Here is an 18262-nt window from a genome sequence, read left to right as displayed (position 1 = left end):
GGTAGAAGATGAAATTGCTTTAAAGAAAAGGTCCAGCGTTCTGTTGTGGCTCCAGCTTTAGTGGTAACATTGCAGCAAATCGAAATATGTGGTACAGTACTTTTTAAAGAACCTTAGCAGGGCACTTCCAAGAATGCAATATGGGTTAGAAGTTGGCCTAATAGAGTCAGGGTCTGAAAGGATGATTTATGAAACAGAGTTTAAACAGAAGTGATTCAGCAACAGGTTTTTATTTCCTGGCACCACACTGCAAAATTCCTAGCAGCTGACTTCCAAAAGACGACAGGGTGGCATTTAAGGTCATTTCGAAGATTAGGAAATGGAAATGAGTTTTACTTTGTTGAAGAGTTAATATAATTTAATGCTCATTGTTAAATTAAATTCAAACTAGATTTTGTAAAATGAACATTTTCAGAAGTGTCAGAATGGTGCTCTTTTGCTAACAACCTTAAAAAAATATATGAGCTTTCTTGTTGCAGACATTTGAGACATGTGAGCAATTCAGCTTCACAAAACAGTGGAAATTCTGCTGACATTTCTTGAAGAAAGGAACAAGGAACCTGTGGCCCTCTAGATGATGCCGGAGTACAACTCTCCATCATCTCTGAACACTGGTCCAGGCTAGTGGGTGCTGGTGGGAGTTGGACTCCAACCACATGTGGAGAGTAGCAAGATACCTCCATCTCTGCTCTAAGCAATTGCAGTTAGGCATAAACCACCCAGATTTTCAGAACCAGCTTCATCAAGAGAAGCCCTACACAAGGACTCCCACTTGCACAATAGTGTCTTCCCCCCATCTTCCACTCCACACCCCTGAAATTGGGCCAGGATAACCCACAAAACAGCATGTGGAGGAGAAGGCATATTGTTACACTTGGCAACCTGAAACATTTGTGCAGATGGAATGGTTGGAAGTGGGCGGCACTAACTTCCTCCCAGTGATGTATGAAAGGCCAAATGACTGACTCTCTCTCTCTCTCTCTCTCTCTCTCTCTCTCTCTCTCTCTCTCTCTCTCTCTCTCTCTCACACACACACACACACACACACACCATGTCTGCTGGCCTCACCCACATTTCTCCTTTTGGGATGGGATTTGATTCCCAAAACAAATATGCAATTAACCTTAGCAAAACAGGGTTAAACGTTCATCCACACCTATGCAAGCAGAAAATAACGGAGAATGATCATGGGGAAAATGTTAGAAGAAATGCCAGACATTTACAAGAATATGGTATTCTTTATTAAAGCTACAGCTACTGGAAACCAATTCAAAAACATTGACTGTTCAAAATCCTCTTTTAAAAAACTGGATAATTTAGCCTTTTGTAGCTCATCTGTTAACACTTCATTTACTACTAAACAACATCAATTTCCAAATGACCTTAATGCTTTTGCATCAACAGACTTCCTAGTTGCCCCAGGCAATTGCACAGATTTATCTCCTCTGTGATAGAAAAGCGCTTCCAAGCTGGAGGAGGTACATTGCGCTTCCATGTGTAAGACAGCTATTTCAAAAGCAGGCATGTAACTCCCAACTCCCCCAGTAAAGACCCAGCATGCTGCCGAGAGAACCCACTGGACCTCTCACACAGCCAACTGTGCAGAGTTCAGATGCACTCCCTGCCAGCTGATTAATGGAGCAGCATTAATTTCAGAAGAGGTTGAAGTAGCATAGCATAGTTTGGGGGGGGGGGGGGAAGAGTTACAATAGCAAAGAGAAATACACAGACATTAAGGGAGAAGGTTAAACGATAAAAGCAGGAACCTCTATAGTAATGGTAAGTACTTTGCCCTTACTGTGGTGCTCTGGAATATTGAAAACACTCTGTGTTTAAAAAACAATACAAAACTCTCAACACATGAGCCTGCTTTTGCAACTGAGCTTTAGTCATACATACCTTAGAGGCCTCTTCATAGCAATCTGCCTTATAATAAATCGAACCAATGTTCCATCCAGCTCTGTTCTGTCTACAGAACAGTGACTGGCAGCAGCTCTCTCTAGGATTTCAGAAAGGGGTCTCTCCCACACTCACAGAAGATGCCAGGGATTGCATCTGAGGCCTTCTGCATGCAAAGCAGATGCTCTGCCACTGAGCTATGGCCCTTTCTCCACTATGGTCCAATAGAATCAACATGATCAGTGAAGGATGGGTGACTGCAAGATATATTCATAATTGTTGTCAATCACAAAGAAGCCATTGACTTATTGCTGGTAGAAGGAGGTATGCTTCCAGAAAGAATGCAAACTCATTGGGTATAAGGTTTTGTATGTATATGTCATAAAAGGGTATCTGCTACTAGTGCTGTAGCAGACAAAATGTTGGACTTGAACTGGGCTCAATTGCTTGCTCAACAACCAAGTAAATAAATATTACGGTTTCCCTGCATTACAAGAAAGCTGATATGAATTGATGTAACATCTCTTTACAATATGCAGCACATCTTAAACAATATTTTATGTTGTTATTATGAAACTGCTTTGAATTGTATTATAGTACAGTTGAACCTTGGTTCTCGAACTTAATCCGTACTGGAAGTCGACGACTCCCAAAACCATTTGAAAACCAAGGCATGGCTTCTGACTGACTGCAGGAGCTTCCTGCACTCAAGCAGAAGCCACATCAGATGTTCGGTTTCTGAAAAATGTTTGAAAACCGGAACACTTACTTTTGGGTTTTCAGCATTCGGGAGCCAATTTGTTCGTCTACTAAGCCATTTGAGAACCAAGGTACCACTGTAATGCAGTTTTTCATACTTGTATGGGGAAATGACATACAAATACAGTGACTATGATAGCATAGAACAATCTATAAGGTTTCTCTAGTTCAGTGGTCAGCAAACTTTTTCAGGAGGGGGCCGGTCTACTGTCCCTCAGACCCCCCCGCCACAGCCGCCGCTGCCTCGTCTTCGGCAGCGTTGTCGTTGTCCTCTGCCTCAGCCAGGGGTTCGCGGGGCGCAGAGCCCATGCCACTGGCCTGGGTGGCGGAGGCAGCCTCCCTACAGCCACTGCTTCATCTTGCTCGGCTCTTGGCCATACGCTTCCGCCTCAGTGGGAAGGAAGGGGTGTCGCCCAGAGGTGTCCGCGGCTTAGATTGGCTGCTGGAGCTTCCTGTGGCCAATCCTAAGCTGCGCCAGCATCGCATAAGTCAGCCATGCTAGTTTAGCGCAGGGACTGACCGAGTGGGCGGCAGGGTCCACAAGGTTTGCAGGCTGGATTAATGAGTCCGGTGGGCCGCATCCGACTCTTGGGCCTTAGTTTGCTAACCCCTGCTCTAGCTCTTACACTTCTATGGTTTCCCTAGTTTAATATTCCACCATTAATACTATACAATTTTCACAGAGTCCCACTGAACTCTTGGTTTTTAGTTTTTTAGTTCTTTATAGACCACCTTTCACAATTTCTTTAATCTTTTGCTAAGTTAAGCATTTTTCTGTCGTTTTGTGTGTAGACTGAACACACATGGGGTGGGGACAAAACTGCATCAGCAAGCGTTCCCCTCCCCCCAAAAAATGTCTGTACAGTTGACTCCTTTGAACAGTGTGGGCTGCACCATAGGTGTGCTTCAGTGGGAAATTCCTCAAATTAGGGACCATCCAGTGTGACTTTTCAGCATATGCAACGGAAAGGGCGGCACTGACCAAGTTAGCAGTCTTCGGCTGACCCTAGAACTAACCCCTTTCAATGTATCAAATATTTTTAGATGGAAAATTCACTAAAGAAAATTACTATTCTCCCCCTTCTACCAAACCAGGCAAAGCAGAATTCTCCAATTAAGATGACACTTAAATAATGGTTCTATGTGAATGCATATTTTTTTAATGTAATGCATCCTTTTAATAAGCACAGTGTAATGAAACTGGCTGGCATAGGACCCAAAAACAGATACATATTAACTGGAGCACATCCAAAAGCATATGAATTGCGCCATTCGATATATCAGGAAGTCAGAACGTAACAGTTATGTTTTTAAAAGGGCACCTTATTCAACAAAAACTCCCAGGAAAAATTATTTTTCCCCATCATTTTTTTGTTTATTGAAAGTTTAATCTTGCCAGATAAACAATCAGGTTTGGCTTTTCATAATCTAGACTTTTCATTATATCTCTCAATAATTAAATTCTCAAGAACTCAAGGAAGTAGCATTTCAAATGGCACAGCACAATTTATTTAGGGTTTGTTGTATGCTCAACCTTTTTCTTTCCTCTTTTTTTTAATATAGTGGGCTATATTTTTTGCCAGAAATTATTGTACAGCAATGACAGGGATGATCACATCGAAACTCATTAATATAAGTTGTTTTCCTATTATTAGCACCATCTGAGCCTGTTGAAAGTCTTAACCAGGGCTTTAATTTTTCCCAGGAGGGCTTTAAATTAATTAGAGGTTTACATGCTAACAAAGAATCTGATACATTCATAAATCAATCTAACGCTGAAGGATTACAAAAAGGGAGGGGACCAATTCAGCTGGGATCTCATATTCAGTTAACATGGTGTGTTTCTACAAAAGGGTGCAGGTGTGAATTAGATGGATACAGAGAAGAAGCCACGATAATCACTTTGTATCACTTAAACCCACAGTGGGGAACACAGCAAATAAGGGCTTCTGGCCCACCCTTAGTGACATCTCCGCCAACATGAAAGGGAATATCACACAATTGATTCCATTTTAACCTTCATAAATAAATATCTTGAATGCCATAATTTATGCTACAGGCCATGGGACAAAGAAAACGCAATAAGAGCTAATGTTGTTAGGAGGAGATATAGGATTTTGAAATATGCAAAGAATAGGAGTATGAGCCGCAAATAGTAGATGAAATAATACTGAAAAACTGACTTGTGCTAAAATATAAATCATTACAAACACATGTGACTTGGGACCTACTGGTGAAGGGCAGGTAATTAATAATAATAATAATAATAATTAATAATAATAATAATAATAATAATTAGTGGTTGCTTATATTCTTCAGTTATATTAGGTATTTTGTTTCACTGAAGACACTATTGTTTTTCTACCATAGGAAACAATGCAGTGTCAAGTTATAGCACTAACCACAAAACAACAGATAATGTGCATGTAATTGTCTGCTGAATTGTGGCCACATGCAAATTTAAGGGCATGCCCACAATACAGCCAAAGTAGCTTAACAACCATTCCCTCTTCCCAGAGATCCTGGGACACTGTATTTCTCTAAGTGATAGCGCTAAAGATTTCTGAGCATCTAACCCAGTGTTTCCCAAACTTGGATCTCCAGCTCTTTTTGGACTACAACTCCCATCATGCCTAGCTAGCAAGACTAGTTGTCAGAGATAATGGAAAGTGTAGTCCAAAAGCAGCTGGAGACCCAAGTTTGGGAAACACTGATCTAACCCAACTACAATCCCCAGAAGTCTGTGGGGGAAAGCCATGACAGTTAAAGGTAGTGCTGGTCCCTGCCCCAGCACAAGTTCTATAGCTAGTCCCAACCTGTACTGGCAGCAGTATTTGCAACCTCAAGATGCCAATCTTCATCAAGATGCCCACTAGGCATGGCAAACTGAGAGGGACAACCTTCCAAACTCCATCTTTCGCCAACTTAGGCACAAATAATTATCTTATGCCCACCTTCCTGTCCCCCATCTACTCATTTCTGCTTCCTTCCTCCTTCTCTTATATCTGGGGCTGTCAAACCATGCCAGTTCCTGACAGAGCCAAGTGCCCCATTACATTTCAAAATGAATCTGAGTCACATTCAAATACAGGGAAACTTGAACAGCCTTTCCCCTCTGACAAGAAATGTGTTCTGTAAATGCAACTATTATACAGGTGCCATTTATTTGTTCTTAGTATGAGCATGTACTGTTTTTGACAGGTATGTGAAACCACCATTGTGCTTCAAATGCTACTGTTATACTGGTCCACTAATTTCTGCTGCAGTGACTCCAGTGTACTACCTGGGATAGTGTCACCACCTTTTCTTTCTTACAAATGCTACAAATGAAATGTTCGACTGGTTATAGTCAGAAGGGAGATTAACATCGAACCTTGTATGAATACTGTAGAATGAAATCCCACACAGCATGTTCTTAACACTATTCATGTCGAGAAAGCAACAGTATAAACTAGCAATTGTTTTCTATGCAGGCATGAAAATCTTGGACAAATGCAAAGTGCAAGACACAGAGGTCAAAAAATTCTCATGCTACACGTTCTTGTTCCAGATCTACAGGTGTTGCAGAGATACAGGTGGCAAATATTAAATAGCCAACAATAAATTTACTATTACAAGTCACAACTGAAAAGGGCCCTTTTCACTTCATTTGTTTACGAATCGTGTTGATCAGGGAAAGTTCCAATGAAAGTTTCTATTTTCTATTTAAACAAATACATAAGTGATATTAAGGAACCCTCCTTGATAGAATGATTACTGGAAGTCTACCAAAATGGATTCAAGAACCATCCAGTGTATCATAGACCAGATATACATTATTGGATTAGATCATCCTTACATTCTGCCATTGTTTACATTCAAACACAGCTTAAGGAGACCAGACTCTTAGCCCAGAGGTTGCATGGGTTCGTTTTTAGCCAGAGTCTTGTTATCTGTAGAAAATGACAATCATGTAAATGGATTTATTGGTGCTGACCTATAAGCAAGGGACCATTGCTTCAAATCACGGTGCCTGCTCATTGCTGCTTTTCATCCTCAGTGAGTTCAGACCAACCACTGAGCACCAGGAGCAGCAGGGTGCAGCTACTCTTGCCTGAGGGCTAAGCGTCAACATCATCAGAGGGCTTAGCACTGATATTTGCCACAGCCAGGCCACACAAGTGGTTAAACTGCGAAAGATGCTGGTTGCAATTAGCATCCTGCTGCTGCAGCTGCAGCTGCAGCTTCTGTTCAAGCAGTCACTACTAACACTCAGTTCAGCAGCCTAAGGCATGCTCCAGCCAATCCATGGTGTGATGAAACTCAGGAAACTGACAAATCCTTACAACAGCACCTGGCCCAAACAGGTATTAGGGTGCAATGCCGAAGGTAAGTTTTTCCACAAGCTGCACTTAAAAGCAGCATGGCTTCAACCCGCGCTGCACTAGATGACAGTTGGGTGGTTTTCAGCTCTTTCTGTGCGTAGCAGGATTTACTCATGACTTGTTTTTTTCTTTTCTTACATTGCCTACTTGTGACTGTTTTGGATTTTAATGTTAGATTTTACTGTATTTATTCTATTTTAATTTGTATACCAGCTAGAAAATTTGTGAAGTAACAGTGCATGTTTTCACACTGTGAAATGAAGTACTTTCTCTTCTGACTTGAGAGTTCCTTGAGGAGTTCCTTGAAGAGAGTTTTGCATTTTACTAGTGGGAAAGGTAGCATTTGTGTACCCCTGGCATAAAGGTGAATGACACCTCTAGTCAACCAACACTTGGAGCCCCCATATCTGACCTTAGATTCTTATTGGTTAAGTGATTTTATTTATTCATTTAAACATATTTTTTATTAAAGATTTCTTGGTTTACAAAAGTATGTGCAATGTCTCTTTTTCCGAGAAACTGTGTGCTACCTAATAATTGCATTCAAAACCGAATTGACAAATGAAGGGCAAACACAAAATAGTGAAGTATGAAATACCAATAAATAAGAACTCAACTTCAACAAACATAGTGTTTAGGATGGAACTTACAGATGTGAACATATGTCTGTGTGTTTGTGTTTGTGTTGTGTGTGTGTGTGTGTGAACTTCCAGATCACTGCAAGAAAAATGAGTAAGTCCCACTTCAAATATAATTTATTTTACAGTTTTTTCAGAAGTAGGTCACTCATATGTCTGCAGCTTGCTTAAAGGCAGTAACATATGAACTGGTGCTAGTGCCTGGCTATCAAGTGTATTGCAGCTCCTGTAAAGGGAAAGGGAAAGTGTAGCAGGCATGAAGAGCCTATCTCTTGAGAAGATCAATAAGCAATAAAGTTGATGCTTTAACTGCAGTCAGGGACAGCCACTTCACCTGACCTACCACTGTAAAGAGGCAGCCTTCCTTGACTGTGGACTGGCTGAGCTCTGTAGTACTGCCTTGGTTAAGAGCTTGGATGGCCATCATAGCTAGAGACTGCCAGTTCAAGATCTTGTGTTTGCATTTTATCATGCATGCTTGTATATGGGTATGAGAAATTACAGAGAGGGATGGAGCCTTTTGTTTTTAATCCCTGGGTTTCACTTAGCCAATGCAGGAACATTATCTTCATCTGGGGGGGGGGGGGGAGACCAACACAACCAGGCCACATTCAGAAAGCTATTGTATAGAAAGATAAAGTGCAAGAAGGCTCACTAAAATTTTGGTCACAGTTATCAACCAAGCTACTGCCAAGTTCCAGCTTCACACTGTTAACAGCAGGAAAATGATTTTCACGAAGTATGGAAAAGGTGAATGGAAAGAAAGACTTAAGAATGAGCATGATCAATCTTTCACATGTTTCCATGGTTTTCTTTGTCCATTCTCCATAGCTAGCACTGGGTGATTAATTACTAATCAAGTGTATCTGATTTCAATCTTAAAATTGCCTATTTATGCACCTAATGAGCATGATTTTATATGGTCATCAGAAGTCAAAGCAAGCCATTATGATGGCCGATAATGTTTTCCTGGGATTCTCTACTACTTCCTGCTATCAAAAGAAGTGATCTCTTTCTAAGCGGTGTTATGATTTCATCATCTGTAAAATCGTACGTTTACATTTTGATTGTAATCACAGACAAAGTTAGTGTGTGTGAAGCCTGAATGGGAACAGGACAAATCACAAATGCAAAGCCAAAACTTACCATTGTTCTGTCACTCTTACTTCGTGCAACTTCCTGCTGTAGACGAGCCACAGACAGCTTCTCCCTATGGAAAGAAGAAAAGCATAAAAAGGAGCTCGTTTTTCACCAGCTGGGAAAATGTATCATTTGTATGTCACCACAGCATTCTTGCTCATCAATGCGGCAACCCCCCTTGGCAGAAACTGATTTATCTGCCATATTTTATAACATATATTTTAAGGCACTTGTATGCTTTTGTTGTATTTTTTTGACAGGGAAATTGATTCATATAAGCACCAATTATTTCCCAGGGTGTGGGAACCCAAAAGTGGTTCACAATCATAACTGTATGTGAAAACTCCACTTTTGGTATACAGTATTGTTTAATAAATGGTCTACGCCCGGCTCTGCATATGATTTTTATTCTACTTTGTGATAACGCACTTACTTCCCTAACTTGTGCTACAAAAGTAAAGTAGACTTAAAAGCAAACTGAAAGGTGTTTTTTAAAGACCAAAAACATGACCTTTTTCCATACCAAAAATATGAATTTTAGAAGAAATGATAACCATCTCTTTTAAAAAGAAACTCCATCTCTGTATCATTCATTTCAAAGCATCTTAAGAGAATAAAACAGGGTGCATGATTGGGGAGGAACAGGAGTTGCACTGTTCTTATATATAAGCCTGAAAATCCATAGAAATTGTACAGATGGCTGAGTTAATGTGGACCTGTCTTTCCATGTTCCCTCAGCCATCCCTATAACCTTTTTGCTTCTCCATAAAAGTTTGTACACATAAGTCCATACAAAAAAAACATGGCAAATGACCACATGTAGGGATTGTACAGTCAAGTGGATATGTGTGGGACTAGCCGCCATACTCCTGCTCCCTCCCTACATGTGTTCTTTCCTTACAGTCACAGGTTTCACAGGCAAAGATAGCTCCAAAGGTTCAAGACTGGACATCTGCTAAGCTCTCAAGACCACTCTCACTTTGCCCAGAGCACTCAAGAAGTTCTGAGAGAAGTATCACTTGCTTCCTTCTAGTCAACGGTACCTCTAAGTGCATCTTGCCCAAATACCAACATAAATTTTGGAATCAACACTGCCAATAACAACAGCTATACTTAAAAAAACACACGATACAACTAATGCACACCATAATGACTTCCTTGACAGTTCTACAAGAAAGTTCTTTGAAAGTGTCAACAATGCTGACAGCAACTCCTTCCTAGACACATTCACTGCCAATGAACCCCACTGCGTAGGACTGATAAAGTATGAGTGAGAAGACAGAGCCAGCAATGCTCTTTTGTGAACCAATCTGTTGGGAAGAGCTGTGGGTAAAAAAAAAAAAAAGCCCGCAGAGTGAGGAATAAAAAAGCCTGCTCTATAGAGATTTATGAGGAACCACAGGATCCATTGCAACTGATAGTCATTGTGTTTGAAACGTTATGTCTTCAGACAGCAAACTAGTCTCCTTGTCTTTCCCATAATAGGCAGGAACCAAGTTAACAAATTAGCTTCTTACATATTTATTGCCCATTTTCACTATGTCTGCAGAGCAATTGGAACCTCTATTTTTTTAAAAAAAGTAATGCAAATTTAAAACTCTTCATTCTATTCTTTTCTGTGTCCTTAATATGTTATTTTGATTGATAATTTACCCACTCTTACATGCTGCTTAATTCTTATATGCAGTTTTCCCTTCATTATCAAGCCATATTTTGTGTATCTGAACACTTCATAAAGAAACTATGTGCACATACCTAGGCTTTCAGTTTGTATGAATATCTTTTGTAATGTTGTTGCTCTTGTTGTTACCGATAACAATTTGCTAAGGATCCATCTAAAATAATGCCCCCAATGCCCCCAAATTCTACAGAGTTTTCATGGAAAAGAGAAATTACAAGGCAAGTTAAAATACTTTCAGTATCTCAAAATTGTAGCTAGTATAAATAGTGAATGTCACTTACAATAACCATTGTTTTGATTCTCAAGTTTTGAATAAAGTTTCTGTTCTTGCTATTAACCAAACAAAGTACATGGTGAAAGAAACTCCTGTGGATGTGGGTTTTTTATAAAGTAGGTTTGTAACTCATGCTCTGAACTTTTTTTTAAGACCATGATGCTGTTTCATTAAAAAGGGCAATCTATAAACTGCAAGTTCAGCACCTCACAGTGTATTAGCAACCACCAGCTTCATTTACTGTTTGTTTTTTAATGATGCCCTGCATAAAATGCTAACCCAAGCAAATTACAAAGCAGCTGATCATGTTTCGGGGATTTAGCCTGCAATCCTATACGCTCTTACCTGAAAGTATGTCCAGTTGTACTGGCGGGGACCTACTTTTGAGCAGTCAGATATAGACTGTATGGCTAGTTCTAGCCAATGGTCAAATTGTGCTTGTGTACTGGTTTGCTGCTTTAGTCATTTTTAGGGTGTAGTGGAACAACTCTCACACATGTGAATAATCTTGGACTAACTAAGAAACTAATGCCAAAGGAATTATTCCTTGAGCTCTTTATTCAGGAAAAAATATCTGGGGCAGGGAGGGGGACTGTGGAAACAACATTAGATTATAGCTGGTAGAAACAATGCAGGCCACTACACAGTTCCTTTCCTTTATCTCAAGCTGTCTGTAAATAAAAGCCTCAGCTTTATTCATTCCATGAGGAAAGTGAAAGCACTGATTGACTGCCCCTATTCAATTCTACATAGGAAAGGAAAGGCAGCTAAATGTCTCCAGACTCTTTGAGAATCCTGAAACCTCATTTGAACTTCACTAATAACATTTCACTTTCTGACACAATGCTGTTGGTTTTTTTAATCCAGCACTCTCAAGTTGCATCAAAAGTTTGAATGTTAGACCAAAAAAGCTAATAATGTTTTTATTTTTAATATGGTAACACCAGCAAACATTTAGTATAGAAACAAAATCAAACAGCACTCTTTAAACTGATTTTATAAACAGAACTGAATCACAAAGATCTTCTCCATGGATGCATGTTATGAGTCCAGAGTCCAACAGTGGTTACAACATGGAGTCAGAGGCTGCAGACTTTCTAGCTAAGAAGCCAGATTAGATGCATGTTTCTGAACCTGATGTTGAAGGATCAGGAAACAACTGAGTCCAAGGCTGAGGAATATGAGCCCCAGAAGAACTTCATGTACCAGTAGGGCCAGAACCTGGACCTTTACAGGTACCTTCACCTGAGGAACCAAATACCTCCCCCAGTACCTCTACAGTCCGGCAGTGCAGGGAATGCACCAGTCTAGGGAACAGAGTGCCCATCTTCAGTTAGAGGAATGGGCTTTAAGAACTTAGAGTTAGTGACAAGCAGGTGGAACCCAAGAGAGGTAGTCTAAGAGCAGAAGCTTAAAAAGGCTCAGTCTGCTCTCAACCTTTGCTGGAGCAAGTGGCTAACATGGAACTATCCATGGTCCTGACCAACCCATGCTTCCTTCTCTGTGTGATCTGGCATTGGATCAGAACACTGCCATGCAAGTCGCATAATACCAGGCAGGAAGTCACATTTTGCATATCCCATGCAGCCATGCCAAGGCTCCACAGGGATCTCACAGGTCAACCTATCCCTCTGCTGCTTGTTGTGTACTCTACACAATCTCTTCTCCTTTGGTAAAGTGAGGAAATAGGAATGGGTAGGGTGCAAGACATATTCTGAGGAAGGTACAGCTCGAATGGAGCTGCACCAAACTCCAAATGGGACCAGTCAGTTTGAGTAGAGGGAATTGGTACTTAAATCTTAACCTCTCTTTTATCAGTGTCAAGTCCAGGTTTTGCTGGACCTTTGACATGACACACTCCAACTTACTCAATCCCAACTTACTCAATCTACCTCCTCAATGCAGCAAGTCTAGGGGTCTCGTCAGTGACCTCCCTGCTGGGGTGTAGGGCCCCAGCAAATGCAAATCATTGGCACCAGTCCTGTTCTAGATCTCATCTTAGCTCCAATATATACCACAATAGCATACTTTGTGGAATTAATAGCAATTCCTATCTTGTCCCCACATGTACACACTAAAATTCTACGACACTATTCCAACATATTCATGATTCTTACATGAAATACAAAGCTAAACAGCTGTGCTTTAAAACAATCTTTGTAGAAGTGAAGAAATTAACTAATATGCAGTTGTGGGTGCTAATAAAGAAAATACCTTTTGTGACACAGAGTGAATTTCCAAATTTTATATGTGTGTGTGTATATGTCTCTCAGATGTTGTATTAAAATGAATACACTACATGTTGTAAGCTCTATTCTGCTGCAAAAGTAAAATGGGGTATTGGGGTGGGGATCCTGAAAGTACATTATCTTTTCTGAGCAAAAATTCAAACTATAAAAGTTTCAGACCAGATACATGCACTCTTTTATGCAAGCATACAAATGTATCATAATAGATCGGGCAAATTGTTCAAGGCTAAAAGAAAAAGGATTTCCATTTTTACCTGTCAAAACCAAGGTTCTGCTTCCGAGAATTGTCTTGCTTTTAGTGTATCTCCATTAGCACACTAATAAGCTCACATTAATAGATTATGCCATTTGCAAAATCATGAACAGTTATATCTTTTGGGCATCGTTCATCTCCATAATGCTGGCAGGTATGTTAAAGAACCCTAAAAGCAGGGCTGGTTTTTCATCCTGCCTTCTAATGACTCCTCTCATTATAAAAACTCAACTCATCTAATTAGGAAACAAAACTTGTAAGGCCAGTTAGCCACACGGTTCAGGAGCTGAGCAACTGATAAAAAGGTGTCATCTGCCAGCGCAAGGTTCTGCTCCAGAGTAAGCCCCTCAAAAATGACTGGGCTAGACATAAAGGAATGCAAAGGGATAAATGTAACATAATAAAGCAAATATGTAAAATAAATCTGATGGAATTGACAATAAGTTATTGACACTATGACCTACACATTCCAAAAATAGATTGCAGGGCTCCATTCAATAAGTCAATTGCACAGTAGAGCTATGTCCTGTTCTGCTGAGCTTGATCCTTATAATCCATACCAATGCTTACAACAGGGACGTCAAACATAATGTGTGAGGGAATCATCAGGCCCTTTAGGTCTTTGCAATGAGGCCTACAGTTCTACTTTACACACACAAAACGTTAAACCATATACCAAGCCAGGCCTCCAATGACATTAGATTCTCCCCCTCAAAATAATTTATCCCGTTAGTTGAGTGCAGCAGTCAAGGAATGTGAGAAGCAAAGAAGAGTGAAGTGAAGGGCAACAAACTGTGATTAACTATGACTTGTTGAAACGAGGCAACTTCAACCATGGGTTATTGAAGCTGCTTTTTTCAAAACAAAGTAAACTTAAGACTAACCACATTTTTTTCGGTTCAGATAAGAAATAGATATGAAATTTCCCAGCCTCTTCCTCACAGCCACAATGAAGGAATGGGGGTAGATGAGGAGGATTATATAAGCCCCAAAGCTCACAGATTCCTTCCTAACAAAGTACTTTGGCACACTGAGATGTCTAAATCAACTCAGTGCTAATAGTACTTGGAATGTGTATGTTGACAAATAAAAGTCTTCAACAAAAGAAAAGTGTGTTAGCATCATTTGATAATTCAGGCTCCTGTGACAATATTAATATATAAATGTACTGTACAATAATGGGTACCTGGCTTTTCAGTGCATTTTACATAGCTCTGGGAAAGTATACCCCGTGAGCAGGATAGCTCAGGTGGCTAGAGTGTGGTGCTGACAACAGCAAGGTTGCAGGTTTGATCCCCGTGAGCGACAGCTGCATATTCTTGCGTGGCAGGGGCCCGACTAGATTATCCTTAAGGTCCCTTCCAACTCTACAGTTCTATGAAAAACCAATTGAGAAATCTCAGGGGCCGGTTCTTGCTTTTATTCAGGTACACTAGACCAGGTGTGGGGAAACTTTTTGTCTCAGTGGGTCTGACAGGTTCTCCACCCTTGCACTACTCAACAGTGCCTGAGGATGCAATCCTAACCCTCATGCAATCCTAACCCCCACTGACATTGTAGTAAGCCCCATTAAATTCAGCAGGAATCATGAGTAGTCATGATTCAGTTTGTACTAAGTCTCAAAACTACCTGTAACTTTGTTTCATGGTGCTAAGGAACATTGCACAATATTTTTTATATAATCAAAGCTGCATAATGCATTCATCTCTCAATGCATCCTCTCACTCAACATGTTGTGCTCTGTTACATCAGCTGTGAAGTCTTGCACATGTTTAAATAGGATGACAGAGAAGCAGCAACTGAGAAAGTTTTGGCACTCCCCTTTTATCTCTCTGGAATGAAAACGTGGCTAACAACAAATGAGGCCATGTGCACTTGTCTAGCTACAAACACCCATGTGCTATGCCCCTATTTATTTATTTATTTATTTTTAAGTCAGGTAAGGGGATGCCCTTCATTGTCTGGGTAAGTTGTGTTTTGCAAAGTAAAATGTGGCCTAAATTAATGTAGGGCAGACTTTAATGTTACACAATAATAAAATAAAATACTAAATGATGACAGCTGTTCAAGCTCGCTCGCTCTCTCTCTCTCTCTCTCTCTCTCTCTCTCTCTCTCTCTCTCTCTCTCTCTCTCTCTCTCTCTCTCTCCCCACTAACATGAAGCCCTCTTTAACCATAACCACTGAAAGTATCTAGGACCTAGTTTTGTCCACCTCATTTGACAGACAGCACCTCCAAAATCAGGAGGTCAATGTTCTTGCATAGTGCTTATTCTAGCCTAAAGCACTATATATTGCTGCTGCCCTTCAACATTGCGTATGCCACCACAAGCAAATACTGACCATGATTGTTCTCATTAAGTTTATAAGAATCCAGCACAAGGAGATGCGGCCACAATTAATTAATTTACAAGTTTAACTAGAACTGTAGTTAGCACACAATCACTACAGCTTCCTTCCTTCAACGATTAGCCATGATTTATCACCTTCTAGAAGAGTCCTAACAGTCATTATTGGATTTTTAAGCTCCAAAGTGGAATATAGCCCTGGAAAAAGTCATTTGCATGTCAATAACTGTTGCTATCCTACAATATTTAAAGCATGCCCAAGACTTGTGTATTTAGAAAAGAGCTGTCAGCTGGTAGCCTGTTGGCTAAGTTCTGACAGTAGCCAAATGGCAATTGGCCTAACGTGAAAGTGGCCACATTTGGACATAAGGCTAGCCATACATCATAGTTATGCAAACAAAGTTGTGCATGGGGCTCTGTGCTGCTGCATGCAGTCTAAGCGAGCCCAGCCTTGTTCCTCATTTCCTGGAGTAGGAAAATGTAGCATAAGCACTGGTTCGGATGCAACACTTCACGGCTGAAACCAGATTTTGCTACCAACACATTAACTATATAAAAGATGAAGGCAACTTGGGGAGAACCTAGAAAATTTAGGGCAAATGATACCAGAAATACGGTTACCTCCATTCTGTTCTCCCAGAAGAAAAATACAAGGCAAGGGTTAAGTTGCCCTTCTCACCTTGCTGGCCCTTCTACTGCAGACTGCAGTTTCCATTGCTGCATTTTGGATAGTTTTTTAAAAAAGAAAGAAACAAGAACTACAGTGATGAGAGTGCCACATGTGGAGTAAACTCCAAGAGAGCCTTTTATCCTCTGCTGCACCAGTGCATCAGCTCTTACATGGGTGAGCCCTGGCATGGTGGAAATATAGTGAGTCCTAGAACCATCTGCCAATGCTGACTGGATTAAGGAAGGGAGAAAAGAAATGCTATAAAACAGGCACATCCAGCAGATAGATCGTGATCCACTAGTAGATCACTGGATGTTTGTGGTAGATCACTGCCCCCCCCCAAGAAGCTCAACAGCTTTGGCTCTCCTAGAAAAAGCTCAACAACTTTGACCTGAACCCCCAAAAAGGGGGTAAGTCACTGCCAGTTTTTGACTCTGAGTAGATCGCAGTCTCTTGGGAGTTGGCTACCCCTGCTATAAAACAATTCAGGTAACAAACTGCTCTTTATCCAGCAAAAGTTCAACATTTGAAGTGCATGACTGCACAATATGTAGTTTTGTTGTGGGTTTTGTCTTCTGTGCGGGTGGTGATTTCTTTAGCCTTGCCTTACCTTGCCCGCTTGTTTGTTTGCTTCCCGTAAAAAGCACACCAAGGGACTGATTTTCAGAAAACGTATTACTCCACACCCATAAAGTATCAAATTTAAAGAGACACCGGATATGTTACCTTCTGCCTAGTCTTCTCAGGAAAAGGTTACTCCAGAGCCTCTTTAGACCAATTAATTAAAAACCACCCAGGAAGAAAGGGGAAGAAAATATTAAAGCATGCAAGACAGACCACCCGGTTCAATCATTGTTTTTCTGGTGGGGGTGTCACTGTTAATATCCCTCCATGGCTCAGATGCCCATATCCACTGGAGCCATGTGTTCAGTACTGTGGGCCCAATCTCATGATACTCCATTCGATCTGAGATCAGACAGACTCCCTCCGAGTTCCTGGTGAAGATTTTATTATTATTTCCACAGGAAATTTAAGTGAGACTTTCTGAATTTACCATTAAATGTAACTACTGTTAGGCTGTTTCCCCATTGTGCATTGCTTAGAAACTTTGATGTTACGCAGTATATAAATTATTAAAATAAATTAAAATACATGTGTGATGAAGGAAGATGGATACTGGATGATAGAGATGGCTCACTGCTTCATATACAATAAATTATGTTGTTTTAAAATCAGGAGTTGACTACTGATTAATAATTTCCAAGAACCTACGTACGTAATGGGTTTATTACATCCAACACTATGTTTAAAAGTTCAATTAATTAATACCAATGTGTATTGATTTTTGCAACAGGATGCTCCTGGTGTCTGCCATCTAGAGAAAGGCAGTAGGGCTTTTATTAACAGTTGACCTTTTAACTGATCTTAATCATGTGATCGCCAATGTGGGATACTTACTAGGGTTGGCATACAGAACATAATGTTTTCCAAGAATTGCAGGCTTACTTTTTCAATCTTGTGATTAAGCACATTAACAAGCAGAATGAATTAAAGGTTTGTATGCCAGTTTAACAAGCCATATCTCTTAACTGCTGTGAGATAAGAAAGTAATATAAATACAAGTCGTTTGTGTTTACTCAGTAAACAGGTGCTGCTTGCTCCTTGCTAAGCAGATGGTGAATTCAGGAATGTTGCAGTTAATTAGCTTAACTTTCAGTTATAGCAAACAAAAAAACAAAAAACAACCAACTAGAATCCTGCCTCAACTTCCACAGCACAACCACACACACACACACACACACACACACACACACATATATATAAAATGATACATAAAAGTGTTTTCATAACCATCACAGCCATTTATTGCCAATATTTAGGCAAGAAATTCTAACTCAGCCACCAAAAAGTACAATTCTATGCATTTCTCCTAAGAAGTAGGACACATTGAATTCAATGAGCTTACTCCAAGGTATAGCAGGGGTACCC

At 40.3% G+C, this 18262-nt stretch overlaps 1 protein-coding gene across 7 annotated transcripts in view; it reads right to left on the bottom strand.

Moving 5' to 3' along the window:
* The window catches only part of NCKAP5 (NCK associated protein 5), a 492200-nt gene that overhangs the window by 294344 nt on the left and 179594 nt on the right, over window positions 1–18262 (bottom strand). For all 7 annotated transcript variants that reach the window (XM_035130237.3, XM_035130308.3, XM_088652144.1 and 4 more), the window contains one exon: window positions 8807–8870. In XM_035130237.3, the coding sequence (XP_034986128.3) occupies window positions 8807–8870 (64 nt within the window). The remainder of the gene's footprint in view (window positions 1–8806; window positions 8871–18262) is intronic.

The sequence above is a fragment of the Zootoca vivipara genome, chromosome 1 (genome assembly GCF_965207765.1).
Source record: "Zootoca vivipara chromosome 1, rZooViv2.hap1.1, whole genome shotgun sequence".
Taxonomy (NCBI): domain Eukaryota; kingdom Metazoa; phylum Chordata; class Lepidosauria; order Squamata; family Lacertidae; genus Zootoca; species Zootoca vivipara.
Note: the sequence above shows the minus strand (reverse complement) of the source record. Positions and strands in the feature narration are given on the sequence as shown.